General features: G+C 41.8%; 1 protein-coding gene across 1 annotated transcript in view; it reads left to right on the top strand.

Annotated features, from left to right (window-relative positions):
• Nucleotides 1-7627, top strand: part of LOC309673112 (mucin-5B) — a gene marked incomplete at both ends in the record, with an annotated part of 46672 nt that extends 39045 nt beyond the window's left edge. Inside the window, 9 exons of the mRNA XM_082484826.1 lie at nucleotides 95-272; nucleotides 1269-1373; nucleotides 2041-2081; nucleotides 2620-2742; nucleotides 3680-3775; nucleotides 4933-5061; nucleotides 5968-6007; nucleotides 6714-6837; nucleotides 7453-7627. Of these exons, the coding sequence (XP_082340952.1) occupies nucleotides 95-272; nucleotides 1269-1373; nucleotides 2041-2081; nucleotides 2620-2742; nucleotides 3680-3775; nucleotides 4933-5061; nucleotides 5968-6007; nucleotides 6714-6837; nucleotides 7453-7627 (1011 nt within the window). The remainder of the gene's footprint in view (nucleotides 1-94; nucleotides 273-1268; nucleotides 1374-2040; nucleotides 2082-2619; nucleotides 2743-3679; nucleotides 3776-4932; nucleotides 5062-5967; nucleotides 6008-6713; nucleotides 6838-7452) is intronic.
• Between the last annotated feature and the right edge of the window lie 7862 nt (nucleotides 7628-15489).

Raw genomic sequence — 15489 nt, 5'->3', positions numbered from 1 at the left:
GGCAACCCAGCCTTACACTTCTTGCAGCAGGTATTCATTAATACAATGCTTCTAGTTTTTGCTCTCCAAACTACTATCCCTATTGTTTTCACAGCCTAGAGAGACTTGGGAGCATGACTGTCAATACTGTGCTTGCGACGAAGCAACCTTGAATATCTCTTGCTTCCCCCGTCCTTGTGCTAAATCTCCACCTATCAACTGCAATAAAGAGGGCTTTGTACGCAAAATAAAAACACGTCTGGATGACCCATGCTGCACAGACACAGTCTGTGGTGAGTAGATAATTCAGATGTCATAATGGCAGATCATTTGCCTTCAGCAGCAATCCTCAAGTGAGATCTGGTACCCCACAGGTACCAGATGCACATAAACGTACTGGAGTGGTCATTTCTTCCATCTGCATGTCAGAAGCTCTTGCTATCAGAAGAGACCTCCTCTGGTCCAGCTTGTATTCTAAAATAGAGATACTTAGATCAGAAAATCTCCCACAGACCATTGGGACCACCAGGTGCTTCCATAGGATCCTCTGGCTCTTGTCCCCTCTGAGATGAGAGGGTAATTCTTGCACAGAGATCCAACCAGTAAGGAAGGATGTGCTCATCTTCCAGGTTCCCGAAAGGCCTCCGATGATATATGTTTGCCCTCATCTTTACATTTGCATCCTTCCAGTCCCAAACGCCCACCACAGCACAGGACCTCCTCATCAGCCTGCTCTTAACCCTGGCCATTCCCAGCACCTGTAGGAAGATGCAGGACAGGGGATCCTGGCAATGGTGGTGGGATGATTTTCTGTTCCTCATCCCTTCATGCTGCCAGGCAGTGGCCCAATAGGTTCCTTGGGAGCCTTTAGGGAGCAATGGGCACTATCAGGGTTCTTTGCCTTGCATGTCCCAACCTTTACATCTACCTTTACATCTTTGGCTCTCATCCACTGCCTCTTCAGTTTTTTCGCTCTCTGACTCATTTAGCTTTACCCCAACTTATTTGTCTGTCACTTCTCCGAGACAAGGGTGTTTAGCTTTGTAGAGATGACACCCAGTGGGGAAAGAGAAGGAGGAACAAGAGCCAGAAGTACATGTCCAGGGAAGAGCTATACGGTAGAGCAAGCTTAGAGATACTTCACCTGAGTATGTCCCAAACTCCAATAATGTGTGGGTCAAGAATAATCTATTTCTAGATCCAACTTCTTGGATATTCAAGCTGTAGTCTGCAAGTAACACTGCTGGACAGGATGCTTTGGCTTACTTTATTTCTGTTGTCTATTGCAGAATGTGATATAAAAACCTGCATTATTAACAAAACAGCATGTGACTTAGGCTTCCAACCAGTGGTTGCTATATCTGAGGATGGTTGTTGTCCTGTTTTCTCCTGTAGTAAGTACCATATTTCCTTAAGATGTTTTATTTATTCCTTGAACTCTTTTATTTATTCTAAATGAGTCAAAATCATAAGCAGTAGCCTCTCCCCTTCCCTCTCAGCCTTTACAATTGGTGCTTTTTTTTTGGAGGTGGGGTAACTGGTGCAGGTTCTCTGTAGCTAATATTCAGTGAGTTAATTTATTGATTAGATACTGAATGTTGGTTACATTGAACCCATCCTGAAGCTCTGCTGCTAAGTTATATTTCCAGATTCATATACCTGACCTTGCTTCACATTGGCTCAATTACCAGCAAGGTGGTTACAATAAAGAAAACCTGAACTAATTTCAAGTATGGGTAAAAACCCATGAGATAAATAGATTTTTCTATATGGAAAATACCAAGATATAGAATTACACCCTATTTCATACATAACATCTGAGCAGGTGTTACATGTGAGCTTCTGAATAAAAAGCCAACATAATAATAAATAATTAAAAAATAATAAAAAATAAAATTAACACCACACACTAGTTACTTTTTCCCCCTTTTATGCAGGTTATTAAGGTTAGTGAGTAAGTTCAGTTTTACTCTTTGTCTCCTCTAAATCATTCACAATACAGAGATGAGTTCAATAACTGTTTACATCATTCCATCCTTTTCATTTTATTTTTTCTTACAGTACCAAAAGGTGTATGTGTTTTTGAAGGAGTTGAATTTAAGGTAAATCTTCTTCCAGACACTTGTTTCCACAGGTTAATGCTGCGTGAGCCAGAATTTTCTGAAGTTGTTATTGTCAACACTCACATAAAAAACAGGATTAGAACAGCCCATATCTTTTCCCTGCTAGTAGTCTTAAGTACTTTTGAAAATGTTTCTGAATAAGTAACACTAGAGACTAGTAACTTTCTTACTAATGAGATCTTACCTATGTTTTAGATTGAAGAAGTCAGAATTGTGATTGACTACATATTCTAAATCTCATTGGATGTTGTAAGATTAACTACTAGGTCAAACCAAGTGAAAATTGATGCACAGAATTTATGAGATAACATAATAACTCACTTAACACGATTGATGCACTTGGGAATGTGATACTGACAGTTGGAGGTTTAAGATATCTGGAGGTATTCATTTCAGGAAGTTCTTCCAAATATAAATCCCAAGCATAAACAGTCATTTTTGATAGTCCAGGGGATGTACGTTTATTCTAGAACCCACTGAACTGTTGCCACAGCCTGTCTCCTCTCTATATTTCCAGCCTGGGGCAATGGTGCCTAAAGGCTCTTGCGAGGACTGTGTGTGCACAGATGAGCAGGATGTTGTGACACGGACCAACCGCATCCAGTGTGTTCCAGTGAACTGCCAGACCACCTGCCAGCAGGTCAGTGCTGCACGCTCAGCCTCCCTGACCATGAACAGTGGCTGTTGAGGGGACGTACTGTAAAACTGGGATAGTATAACCGCTTTCTCACTGAAAGATAGCAGGATATAATCAATACTATTAGATATTTTGTAAAGTCTTTTTTAGGGTGCTGGTTATTTTTGCTCTAGCAAATTTAAGAGGTCACCCTTGGAAAGATGCCCTGAGGGAGAACGACTGCAAACCTGTTAAAGAGAAGTCTGATTGCTGAAAGATGTTTTTGCCGTTCTGTTCATGTTGCCTGTTGTCAGCTCAAAAATTAAGATTGTAAAGAATCTGCACAGTGGTTTATATGTTTCCAGACACTTCTCAGTACTTGTGAGCTGAAAGTGCATACAAACTGTTCAGTCTATTACTGAATGTAAGCAAAGAGTGGTTTCTTTTCCATTCTTGTCCAGACAAGGCCAGACCTACCACCAATCCTAAAAATTGATAAAACCACCATCCTTTATCCTGAAGCCAGCCACACCCACCAACAGACCAATGGATACCTGAAACACAGAGGAGAAAATAACTGATGCATGATCATCACATATGTGACAACAGCAACTTTTGTGGATAATCATATCAGACCAAGCACTGGTGGTAGATTGTACGAGCAATCATACGCTGAATTAATTTATTTGGCCTGACTTGTGTGTAAGCCCAAAGAAGAATAGCCAATGACAGGGTCTTCATGGTAACTGAAGTGCCCAGAAGTCATTATTCAATAAGGGAAAGAAATTGTCAGCTTTGACTGTCAGGTTTAAAGTGGTTCCAGCGGGTTTCTAAAGATAACAGAAATGAAACCAGAAGGTTGGCTCAATTCATCTGCCATCTCCAGTGGGGCTTTGATCCAAAGGTGCTTCGTGAGCAAGACATCAGGTCACGTGGCTAAATGGAAACTTTATTCCCACAGGGTTTCCGCTATGTGGAAGAGGAAGGCCAGTGCTGCAGCCAGTGCCAGCAAGTGGCATGTGTGGCAAATTTTCCATTTGGCAATGTGACCATTGAGGTAAGCACTCCCTTGCTCTGCACACAAGGCTGCATTATCAAAAAGACCTCAGCATTTTTTGAACCAGTGTCAGACATTTTGAGGTTAGGAAGACCTCTAGGAGGTTTTAAAATATGTCTATTTCCAAAGTAAATGTAGGTGTTTATACAGCTGCTCTCTGCTGTGTGCATCTCATACCACTGTCTTGAAAATTATGCATTTCTGGCAGGAAACGGATATCATGTTACCACCCCTCCTCCTGACATGCAACAGAGAAAGAATTTGGAGGGGATGGTGACAATGTGTAATACTGCTCTTGCAGAGATACGTGAGCTGGCTTCAGATCATACTGCTTGGATCTGGAAACAGCGTCATTACCTTGTCCCGCAGATACAGGGCTAAACAGTGCGAGCGAGCTGATATAGCTGCACTACCACTAGTTCTGAATCTGCGGAGGCAGAAATCAAAAGTGGCACAGCTGCTGTAGTGTAGTGTGACTCAGTAACACACGTAGGTAATACATCACATCTTTTGAGCATAGCAATGTGCAGACATGGGCTGAGCCTCAGGCTAGCTCTTTGGTTTTACTACAGCCTGCTACTCCTGTGAACAGTTAATGATGCTGTCTCAACCACTGACTATTATCTTACATGCTATTGCTTCTCTGGTAGGTCTTGTGTTTTGCATCTTTTCTATTTCATCCTTTTATTCCTTGACAATTTATCTTGCAAGCTAACTTCTCCTGTGCCAATCTACAATTTTTATGTTTCCATGAGGAGGCTTTGCATTTATCCATTAACATCTATTATGAAGACTTTTCTCCTCTTTTACACTTTTTGCTTTTCTTCCATCTATTAGAAAAGTGTTGAAAGCCTTTAAAATAATTATTTTTCTTTTGTGTATATTTGATTCCACATACATTAACACACCTACCTTCTGGTATTTCTGTTCATATCTCAATGCTCATTCTGCCAGCAGCTTTTGATTCTTTCCATCTAGGTGTCCACAGAAGGTATCTTGCATAGCTTGGTACATGATTTGCAGATGTGTGTTCCAGATGTCTCAGCACTTTCAGAGTGATATGAACAACCCAGACCTCCTGCCAGTTCATTGACTGTATTACTGTTTTTATTGCTATACTATATCGTTTTGGGGTTTTTTTTCCTGTTTTTATTCAGGTTGGAAAGAGTTATAAAGCTCCATATGACAACTGTACTCAGTACACGTGCACTGAATCAGCAGGCCAATTTTCCTTGACTAGTACAGTAAAGGTCTGCCTACCATTTGAAGAATCAAACTGTGTCCCAGTAAGTATCTTAAGAGCCAGAAAAAAAAAAAAAAAAAAAAAAGCCTTTTGGAATGAGCCCTGCTGCTGGTCTGGGAGTTTTCTTTACTGTTTTGAATGAGCCACTTCAGTAATTCTTGATCTTTCTGAACTGATCTTCCTTGTTTCCTGCCATTGAATGAAATGTGCTTTTTCAGCCCCGAATGTGTCCCATGGAAGTAAACCAAAACTATCTGCAAACAACCCACACATTTTACTTGTTGTGGGATAAGCACTAGAACTTGAAAGAGAGGAGTATTGGGGCAATAGCAAGGTGGGATTTTTCATCACTCGAGAAACACCAGCCTTACCAAATGCAATTGAGCAAATGTTAACTCACCATGGACCCCTGGGGGAACCAATGAACACAGTGTCTTCTGATGCATGGTGCATTACTAAACAAAGAAGTGGTACATGAATGAGCAAGGGTTATCATTCATGCTCTGGCTTTCAGCAATTAGTGATTTCCAGTAACTTTCAGAAGCATTTTGGGACTTCAAAGAAGATTTGAAAACCAAAGCAGGGACAACGACAGCCATTGACTTGAATTACCCTTGGGGTAGGTTCTGCACAGGTCAGGCTGTCGAATTCCACGAGCAGCTGTCATCCTCTGGGGCTGGGGTTTTTTTCTCTTTTCAACATAAGGACAGCCATGTGTTATGTGACATCTTACCTGGCTTGAGAGAATATATAATTTTAAGAACATTCACTCCCTTCCTCGCTGGATTTTTTTTAAGCATTTTTATAGATAATCGGTACACAAATAGGTCTGAAGAGGAATCTGTGTTGGTTAGAGATGAGGGAATATACCTGAACTCTCATCGTTGCTACTAGCTGCTTAACAATATACGCATCTGAACTGTTCTGGTTATGTTTGCTTTCAATACAGGGGACAGTTGATGTGACTTCAGATGGCTGTTGTAAGACATGTGAGTGCATTAAATCACTCTTTCTCTATTCCAATACTGTTAGGTTCTCTCCTGCTTGTAGTTCTGTTTCTGCATGCACTGACAGCAGTTTCCAGTGACTGGAAGACTGTTCTTACAGCAGCAAAGTTGTTTTGTACCTCACAGCTGAGGCTAAAGATCTGCCTTATTCTTCCAAAGGGGACACTAAAATTCTTTGATCTCCTTTTCTGTGTTTTTAAATAACTGAAATACTGTTAGTTTGAACTATACTCCTGTTAAGAAAATTTGTAGAAAATATGCTCTATTATTTCGTCTGGAAATTGCATGGAAAAAGATCTTTTTTCTGTAGCATCCACCCAGAAATCATAGGTTGTTATAGAGTAATAAATGTCATTTATAAGAATTTTTTAAAAAAACAAATCCTTCATGTCTTCTTTAGGTCTTAGTTCAAGAGCGTCGTATATATGCACGTATAGATGCAGTATATATGTACGTATACGTAAATCTTCATTTAAGCTAGTTCACAGGCAGAAAAGTGACTTGACCAGCAGGAAATTGTTTTGTTGAATTAGTGCCTCTTTGCACTCTCATTTGTTTTTTTTGGTTATGCATTTGAACTGTAAAAAGTTTCAGTAGGATGATCTGCCCTTGGTTTCCTAGCAGATGCCTTTCAAAACTTTTTAGTCCCCAGTCTGAAAAAGTCTAACAAAAGTGTTCGCCTACACAGGTATTGACCTGCCACATAAATGCAAACGCAATATGAAAGAGCAGTACATCGTCCACGACAACTGTAAGTCAGCTGCTCCAGTCCCAGTGCCCTTTTGTGAAGGGACCTGCAGCACATACTCTGTGTAAGTAGGAAACGTTTCCCTGTCCTCCCCCACGTCTGGTCTTCCTGGGTTCTTTTCACACACAGGCTGCAACTGTTGTCCCTTTCCCTCTGTTTAAAAGGACCTGGTTGGGAAACTGGATGTGCAGAACAGTAGTCATTAGCAATGTAAATAAATGTCTTTAGTGTCCCAGGAGTCCCTTATCTTAGTTAGGAAAATTGGTCCCTTTGAAAAGACATCAGCTAAATTTATTAACTACCTGTTCTTAAACGTGTCCTTATGTGGTTTTTGAACAGCTCTGGTTTTTAGTGGAGTTTTTTCCTGCTCTTTGGTCTCTGCAGGAATTGTTCCTTTCTGCCTTGCCAGAATGGGCCTAATCCAAAATCCACTGAAGTTACTGGGATTTTCCCCATTGATGTCAGAGGATCTGGCCCTGTATGGCTAGTAGCGTCCTGAGAAAAGACTGTTATGAATAAGGAGAAAAATAGACAGGAAATTTTGCTTCTCTGCTTCTTAGAAGTACCTCCAAATTTTGCTTCTCTGCTTCTTAGAAGTACCTCCATATGGAGCAGCAAATATGAATTGCTTTGGGAAGACAACAGGCAGCAGACTGATGTGCAAATCTCATTTCTGTAGGTATTCCTTTGAGGCCAGTGAAATGGAGCACAAATGCATTTGCTGCCATGAAAAAAGGAGTCACAAAGTGAAGGTGGAACTGGTTTGCTCCGAGCATAAGACAGTCCAGTTCACATATGTGCATGTAGATGAATGTGGATGTGTGGAAACAAAATGCCCAAAGAGGAGGACATGAGCATAAACTAAAGGAAATATTTCAGCTCCCGTTTAATGCTTTCTTAGCAAGTGAGTAGTTTAGAAAACATCTATGAGTAACCTTCAAACCATACTTCTCTCTTGTGCTTTTTCCTTCTGGTATTATATGCAGTTACGGAAATTAGCTAAAAATTTTACTCTAAATGTTTGTAGAATAAACTGCATTTCAATGAGGACTTGTTCTCCTGTTTCAGTGATGCTGCTAATGGTGGGGCAAGGTGGATAATGTCTTTAATCCCATAGTAGTGTATAACCCAAGGTTATTACACGACACTCTGGAGACAGCTGATGCCTTTCAAAAGTCCTGTCCGAAGAAAGTGTACAGTGTAAAACCATAACCACATACATCACTTCATTTCCCTTAGAAGGGAAACAGCAACCACTTCCACAACTGCGGTTCAGTCAAAGAGGCAGGACTCAGCTCAGGGGCACAATTGTGTTCTTCTTCCCAGTGGTCCTGCACCTACTTTGGCTGTGACTCTGGGTCACTGAAGGAAAGCAAGGTGCTTTTTTCCTTCTGTTCGGTGAGCACTACATCAGGAACGTAAAAATGTGGTTTACATATACACTAAAAGTTTCCATATTTGCACCCTTATTGTAAGTCCTTATCTCACTGGTCTTTTCTATTATTTGCCATCATCAAATGCTGACCCGTGTGTCAGGCAAGAGACTGATGTTCAGTCTCATTACTGATTACAGTACTATGATTTGTGTCATAAACGATTGACTCCCACCTAGCATGCCCAGTGGTACTGGTGAGAGTACCTTATGTGGATAGGGCTCAAAATGGTCCAACAATACCTCCAGAGTATGCATGGAAAGCAGATGTTCCTGCTACTTGAGCAATTTGGTCTTTTGTGACCTGAGAGAGAACTGAGGACTGTGACTTTCTTAGAGTGTAGTGGCCTGCAACCTGTTTTGTGGGGCTTGTGGGAATTGTTTTGAAGGGAATGCTTTTGAACTGACCAAATAGATATGAAGTGCATTAACCTTTCGCTTTCCATTTTAAAATGCTGCAGCTATTGAGCACCAAGTAATCTTTAATTTAATTCTTTTTCATAATAAATAATTTCAGCTGATGTCAGGTTACTTTCATGTGTACTGTTTCCTTATGACATTACTGATCTTAAAATTGTTGGAATCCTTGACTTTGAATAGGCATAGGAGTTAAACGGTACATGTTTTTCTCAGCTCTCACCCGAGAGTCCCCATGCTTATGGGGTCATCACTGTGATGCAATAGGGCAGTCCGCGTTACGCCTCTGCAAGATTCAGCTCAGATTCTTTTAACTAATCTGTTCTCCAGCCCCTTTCTGGAATGATTTGTCTTAGCCTAAGACTGGTGTATAAGAGCCCTTGGGAAGTTATCAGTTTCTTAGCACTGGGTATTTTGAGAGCCAGGGCTTCGACAGCTGAAGTCAGAGGAGGTGAATTTCATCCTTCATTTTTATTCTGTTTCCTTATAATCAATAAAAGAGACTCTGGGTGTACCCAACGATTACAGTGGGAATAGGTGCGCTGCAGGTATCTTTGGAAAACACGAACAACAAAATCCAACAAGGTGTTTGTGCTGAAGTAATGAATTATAGAATCACAGAATATCTCATAGAATCATTTTGGTTGGAAGAGACCTTTAAGATCATCAGGTCCAAACGTTAAACTAGCACTGCCAAGTTACCACTAAACCATGTCGCTCAGCGCATCTACATGTCTTTTAAATACCTGCAGGGATGGTGACTTCACCACTTCCCTGAGCAGCCTGTGCCAATGCTTGACAACCTTTTCAGTGAAGAAATTTTTCCTTATGTCCAACTTAAACCTCCCCTGGTGCAACTTGAGGCCATTTCCTCTTGTCCTATCACTTGTTACTTGGGAGAAGAGACCGACACCCACCTTGCAACAACCTCCTTTCAGGTAATTATAGAGAGTGATAAGGTCTCCCCGCAGCCTCCTTTTCTCCAGACTAAACAACCCCAGTTCCCTCAGCTGCTCCTCATAAGACTTGTTCTCTAGACTGCTCACCAGCTTTGTTGCCTTTCTCTGAACGTGCTCCCGTACCTCAATGTTGTTCTTGTAGTGAGGGGCCCAAAACTGGACACAGTGCTCAGGTGAGGCCTCACCAGTGCTGAGTACAGGGGGACAATCACTTCCCCAGTCCTGCTAGCCACACAGTTTCTAATACAAGCCAGGATGCTATTGGTCTTCTTGGCCACCTGGGCACACTGTCAGCTTATATCCAGGTGGCTGTTGACCAGCCCCCCCAGGTCTTTCTCCACCAGGCAGCTTTCCAGCCACTCTTCCCCAAGCCTGTAGCATTGATGGGGTTGTTGTGACCCAAGTGCAGGACCCGGCACTTGGAATTGTTGAAACTCATACAGTTGGCCTCCCTCCATCAGTCCAGCCTGTCCAGATCCCTCTGTAGAGCCTCCCTACCCTCACGCAGATCAACACTCCTGCCCAGCTTGGTGTCTGTAAATTCACTGAGATCCCCTCATCCAGATCGTTGATAAAGATATCTCAAGTTGGAAGGGACTCATAAGGATTGTTGAATTGAACCTAACTCTCATTCCCAGCCTCTGAACTAGTCAGTGGACCAGTTTGTTTCCTTATAAATGATAGGAATCTCCAAATAATTCAGTTAACTGTCAGTGCAATGCAACTCCCTTGGAAGGCATGTGTTGTAATTGCTTGACACTGAGGCTCATGTACAAATTTCACATTAGCCCAGAAAACAGTTCTTACTGATACAAATCAAGTGCACGCATGCTTTTACAATGCAAAGAACAGCAGCAAAAAAGGACATTCCTTTCTTTCCTCCTTGCCTTTCCCTGAGGGGGAAGAAATCATTCTTGAGTGCTGTTGTTATCAGAAGAGTAAACAGTCTCTGTAAGTAGTCAGATACACACACATGTAAACCCCGCAAATCAATCATTCTCAGGAGGATGGCTTAGCAAGAACATAATCAGAAACCTTTCCCATCTCTGCATTATCTTCAGGTGGGAGAAAATCGTACAACACAATTGAATCTTACCAGGTATACTCAGATTTCTGTTCTCCTATGTGTTTTAGTGACGATGAGATACAGAAACTGAGAATGGCATTGATTTAAAGGTATACTTTCCTGTTCATTTTTTGCATGCACTTTGCTTTTCAGGCACGTGAGATGCTGGAACAAAAGGCATGCTCCCATCTCCAGAGTGCTTTGGAACAGAGGGTGATATGAAACCTCACATGCTACTTGCCCATTCCCAGTTACACCTGGCACTTCATTTACTTTCTCAGTCCAGCATCTAACTGGCCTATGCAATACTATTTACAGCTCTGCTTGCTGGGAATTAAAGAGAACTCGTTTGTCCTCTGTTCACAGGTGCAGAGTCCTATTCAGCTGAGATGCAGCCAGCAAGGCGAAGTCTCTTTAATGAGAACTTTCAGCTTCCTCATCTCAGAGACAGTCAATGGGTCAAACATATGCCCCCACCCACACATAGGCAAATGCATAGAAACAAAAATCAGCCTGAAAGCTGCTTGATCTCGGGAAAGTGTTACACTGGAAGAAAATAGATATAATGACCCACTTGCAAGCTGGCCATTCTTGCTGAGTGGCTCTGCCTCTGCATGCAGCAGCATTGCCGTCTGCAGAGTAAGCTGGGCTGCAGCTAAAGTCTGTGTGTCCTTCTTTAGGCTGCTGTCACAAGCCACCCACCAGGATGGGCAAAGTTGAACACAGGCAGCTCTTCCAGGAAAAGCTTCCCTGTGAACACTTGACTTGACCATGATCCTGCTGCTGCTGCTATGTGGCTGCTTCTCACGTGTGCATGGTCAAGCCCTCATCTGTAGCCCCAGGCCATCTCTACTAGTTAGTGATTAGTCTCTGCAAGACAAATATTTCCCTGGCGTAACTCAAGAAAAATCAGTGGCATTGCTCCAAGTACTGTTTCTTCCTTTTGCGTGAATTCTTTACACCTGCACCCACTTCAATAGAGTAACCCCAGGAGAACCAGCCTTCAGCTGAGCCAGTTGAGCCAGGGCTCAGCTGGTTTCAGCCTGTAGCCATTCTTTTCTTATCATGCAAGGATGGTACTCCCACTTACTGAACAGTTCTGAAGCAACACACCAGGAAGTACTGCCCCATATTGCTAAAATAAATATTTGCTGGAGATACTGCCTTGTGTCAGGTGAACAAGTCCTAAAACACTTTATCATGTCACTGGTGTGCACTGAGCCTGGGTTGCCATTATGAGATGAACTCTGACTTGTCCATTGGTTTGTGTCTTAGAAAGGTCAGTTCCCAACACTACTTTGACGTAGTTTAGCTAAATTTTTGTTTGGCTTTTGTCACCAATTATTGGTGTTTGCAAGGAGGAAAAGAAAATTAAAGGTGTACTCTGGGTTTTTATTTGGGGAGAGGCACTGTTCTTTTACAAACTTTTCCACTGAGTGGATCCCCTGGCTGGGGAATAGGACCTCTAGTGTTATCTCCGGTGTGCTGTATTGATATCAATCTATTCTGGTATCTAGAATCTCGAGCTGAAAACAAAGACTGTGAACTGTAAATGCCCTCTAATACAGAAGGGATTGTTTAAAAGAATGCTGCACCTATTTTGTTTCAGCGTACCGGTTTAACAATTAGAATGAGAAAGTTGCAATGTAAACATGAAAAATTTGTCTAAATATCACTCAGGAAAGTTATCTGATTAGTAATGAACCAGAAAAGAAAATAATCTGGCAAATTCGATGGATTGTCTTGCAGGTAAAAGGGAGACCAAGCATTAGGTGGTCTGAGAGCTGTGCCTGACTCTTCTAATAATTTTCATGTTCTTGGCCTTGTTTGCATTTCCTTTCTGATCTCAGATAAGAGTAAAGGTGGGCCTTTGGTTCTTTTATGTGATTGTAACATTTAAGTTCATAAAGCCTTTTTGCCGTGGTATATAACATGGTATTTGCAAACCTGAAGAGGCTACACTCACTTTTTTTCAGGCATTCCAAACATCCTGTAGGAGAAAGAACTTCGACAATTTTCCAAAGACACCAAGACAAAAGTATCAGTTGTGAAAATCTTTCTGGCTTTTACACTTCAAACGATCTGATTATTCAGTATCTTGAGGGCAACAATGGAATCTCAATTTACCTTGTACAAGACCATTCTCACATCCATTTAATTCTTTGAAAACGGCAATCCCTCTCTCAGGAAAGCAACCCCATCAGCGGGGTGCCCAGGCAATTGGCTTTGTGTCAAAAGTAAATCAGACCATGAAGCTACGGGAGAGACTGTAATTTCTTATGCACTTTATGTTTCTCTAGGTGTGAAGACCCAGTTTTCAGTAGTCTCTAAGGCAGTTTAATTGATACTCACTGGCTTTGATTTAATGATTTTTCTAATTCAAAGGGAATCTGTCAAGTGGCTTCCTGTAACTGTAGGTTGATGCCTTTATTTATAGATATTCCTATTTCACTCGAGCTTGCTTTCTGTGAAGGCCTGTTTTAAAAATATCTTCTTTGTTGGAAAGAAAATTATTGAACTCCTGATCCTCCAGAGGATCCAGTCCAGTGAGCTCTCCCAGTGGTATGAGTGAAGACATCAAGGAGGACTGGGTGGGTAGGCTCTGGTTCATCCCATCTACCAAAAAAAAAAAAATGTATAAATGAGGACTTGAGGCACTGTAATCTTTCTGTGTAATTACTGGAAATTGCTCTGCACCTTTTCTGAGAGTTCAACTGTCTTCTGGAAATGCTCCCACCTCTCCCTCTTTTGACTTCATAGGCAGTCTAAGGTAAGTACAGCCTTATCTCATCTAAATCCTTTAAAGCAACGTAAGAAGTTGATCCCAAATGCCAATTTTGTAGACTTGTAATAGGAAGTGACAGGTATTTAGATGTAGACAGTAAATTATCCATGTATGTATGTATCCATTATGTAGACAGTAAATTAGCCATGAGCAAGCAATGCGCCCTTGTTGCCAAAAAGGCCGATGGAATCCTGGGCTGCATAGGGAAGAGTGTGGCCAGTAGGTCGAAGGAGGTCATTCTCCCCCTCTACTCTGCACTGTTGAGGCCACAACTGGAATACTGTGTCCAGTTTTGGGCTCCCCCGTTCAAGAGGGACAGGGAACTGCTGGAGCGAGTCCAGCAAAGGGCACCTAAGATGATTAAGGGATTGGAGCATCTGCCTTATGAGGAAAGGCTGAGAGAGCTGGAACTCTTTAGCCTGGAGAAGAGAAGGCTGAGGGGAGACCTTATTATGGCCTACAAGTATCTAAATGGTGGGTTGAAGGAGGATGGAGCCAGGCTTTGTTCAGTGCTTCCCAGTGACAGGACGAGGGACAATGGGCACGTTAGAACATAGGAAGTTCCGTTCAAATACACAGAAAAACTTCTTTACGGTGAGGGTGACAGAGCTGCCCGGGGAGGTTGTGGAGTCCCCTTCTCTGGAGATTTTCAAGACCCGCTTGGATGCAGTCCTGAGTAATGTGCTCTAGGTAATCCTGCTTTAGCAGGGGAGTTGGACTAGATGATCTCTAGAAGTCCCTTCCAACTCTGAAAATTCTGTGATTCTGTGATTCCGTGACATTTACTGTAAATTCTGCCAACTCTGTGTCCTGCCTTGAACACCTCAACCATCCTCAGGACTTTCAGTGAAAAACTCTTTCACCCCGATTTCTATTAAAAATGATGCTGAGAACAGTTTCATTATTTTTGATAGGTTCTTTGGTGAGGGCTTCATCTCACTTTTAACATTTGTAGTGGTCATGTGAATTTCCCCTTTACCCCTTCTTAGTTTTTTAAATGTAGTCCTTAGTAACTGATTTCATTCTCAACCATGACAGAGTGAGTCATATTTTGACCTAGACCAATGTCCATTAGCATGACTCCAGCAAATCAGAGGGACCTTAAAATTGGGCTAGCTTAGCAGGTAAGGTGTTTGCTGCCTTTCCTATGTATTTTATATGTAAGTTAGATTCAGCTTGAATTTCTGAAGGCTGCTGAAGGAGTGCGTAAACCCTTTTGTGTTCCAGCTCTGAAATGTTTTTTTTCTGTGTCACCACCTCTCCCTACACTGGTATTCAAAGATAGTCATGAGGCAAGACTATTGCTACTGCTTTACAGCATCTTGCATTCACTTTTTTACATATCCAGACATCTTTCTATATTGACTGATTCATTTCCCGTAATGCCATAAAAACCTGGCTTAAAACCAGAGTTTAATCTGACCCTCAGTGAGCATTGTTCTATAAACAAAAGGCTACCAAAGTGCAATGTAGCCTTACCAGCTGCTGCTTTATGGCCTGGAATTCGCTTTTCTCCAGGGGCTATTTCTCTCAAGGACCACAGCACATCCACAAGCACCCCAACTTACTTCTAGCTTGTCCACTTACACTTTCTGTTTACTCTTGATGATGTTCTCTGGCTTTTTCAGATGCAATTATTTCAGGTTAGGCACGGAAAAGATTTCCTGCATATTCAATATATGCTATAAATCCATCTTTCTTTACTGTTACGCCAGGAAAATTTTCAGGAGCTGCTACAATTCATCACACCCTTCCTAAATAACTAGTTTGGAAAATCTTTCAAAGGATGTTTATAGCCTGCAATGCTTTCTCTGTATGATGAAGTGCCTGTCTGGACGCTGTTTACTGAGAACCAGAATAACCCCTGTAGCACCAGTGTGGATGTTTGTTCTTCTCCAACACCAAGTAAATTGGACTGGACATCTTCCTAAAAACATCTGTGCCTTTCCAGCAGCAAGTAATTGATTGGGTGACATTTTTGTATCCTGTGTTGTGCTGCTAAGACTAGATTATAATAATGACTCTTACAGCCTTTGTAAAAGGAAAAACAGTTTCAG

The sequence above is a fragment of the Vanellus vanellus genome (assembly GCF_965231255.1).
Source record: "Vanellus vanellus genome assembly, chromosome: 6".
NCBI lineage: Eukaryota > Metazoa > Chordata > Aves > Charadriiformes > Charadriidae > Vanellus > Vanellus vanellus.
The sequence above is the reverse complement of the archived record's forward strand: the minus strand, read 5'-3'. Positions and strand labels throughout refer to the sequence as shown.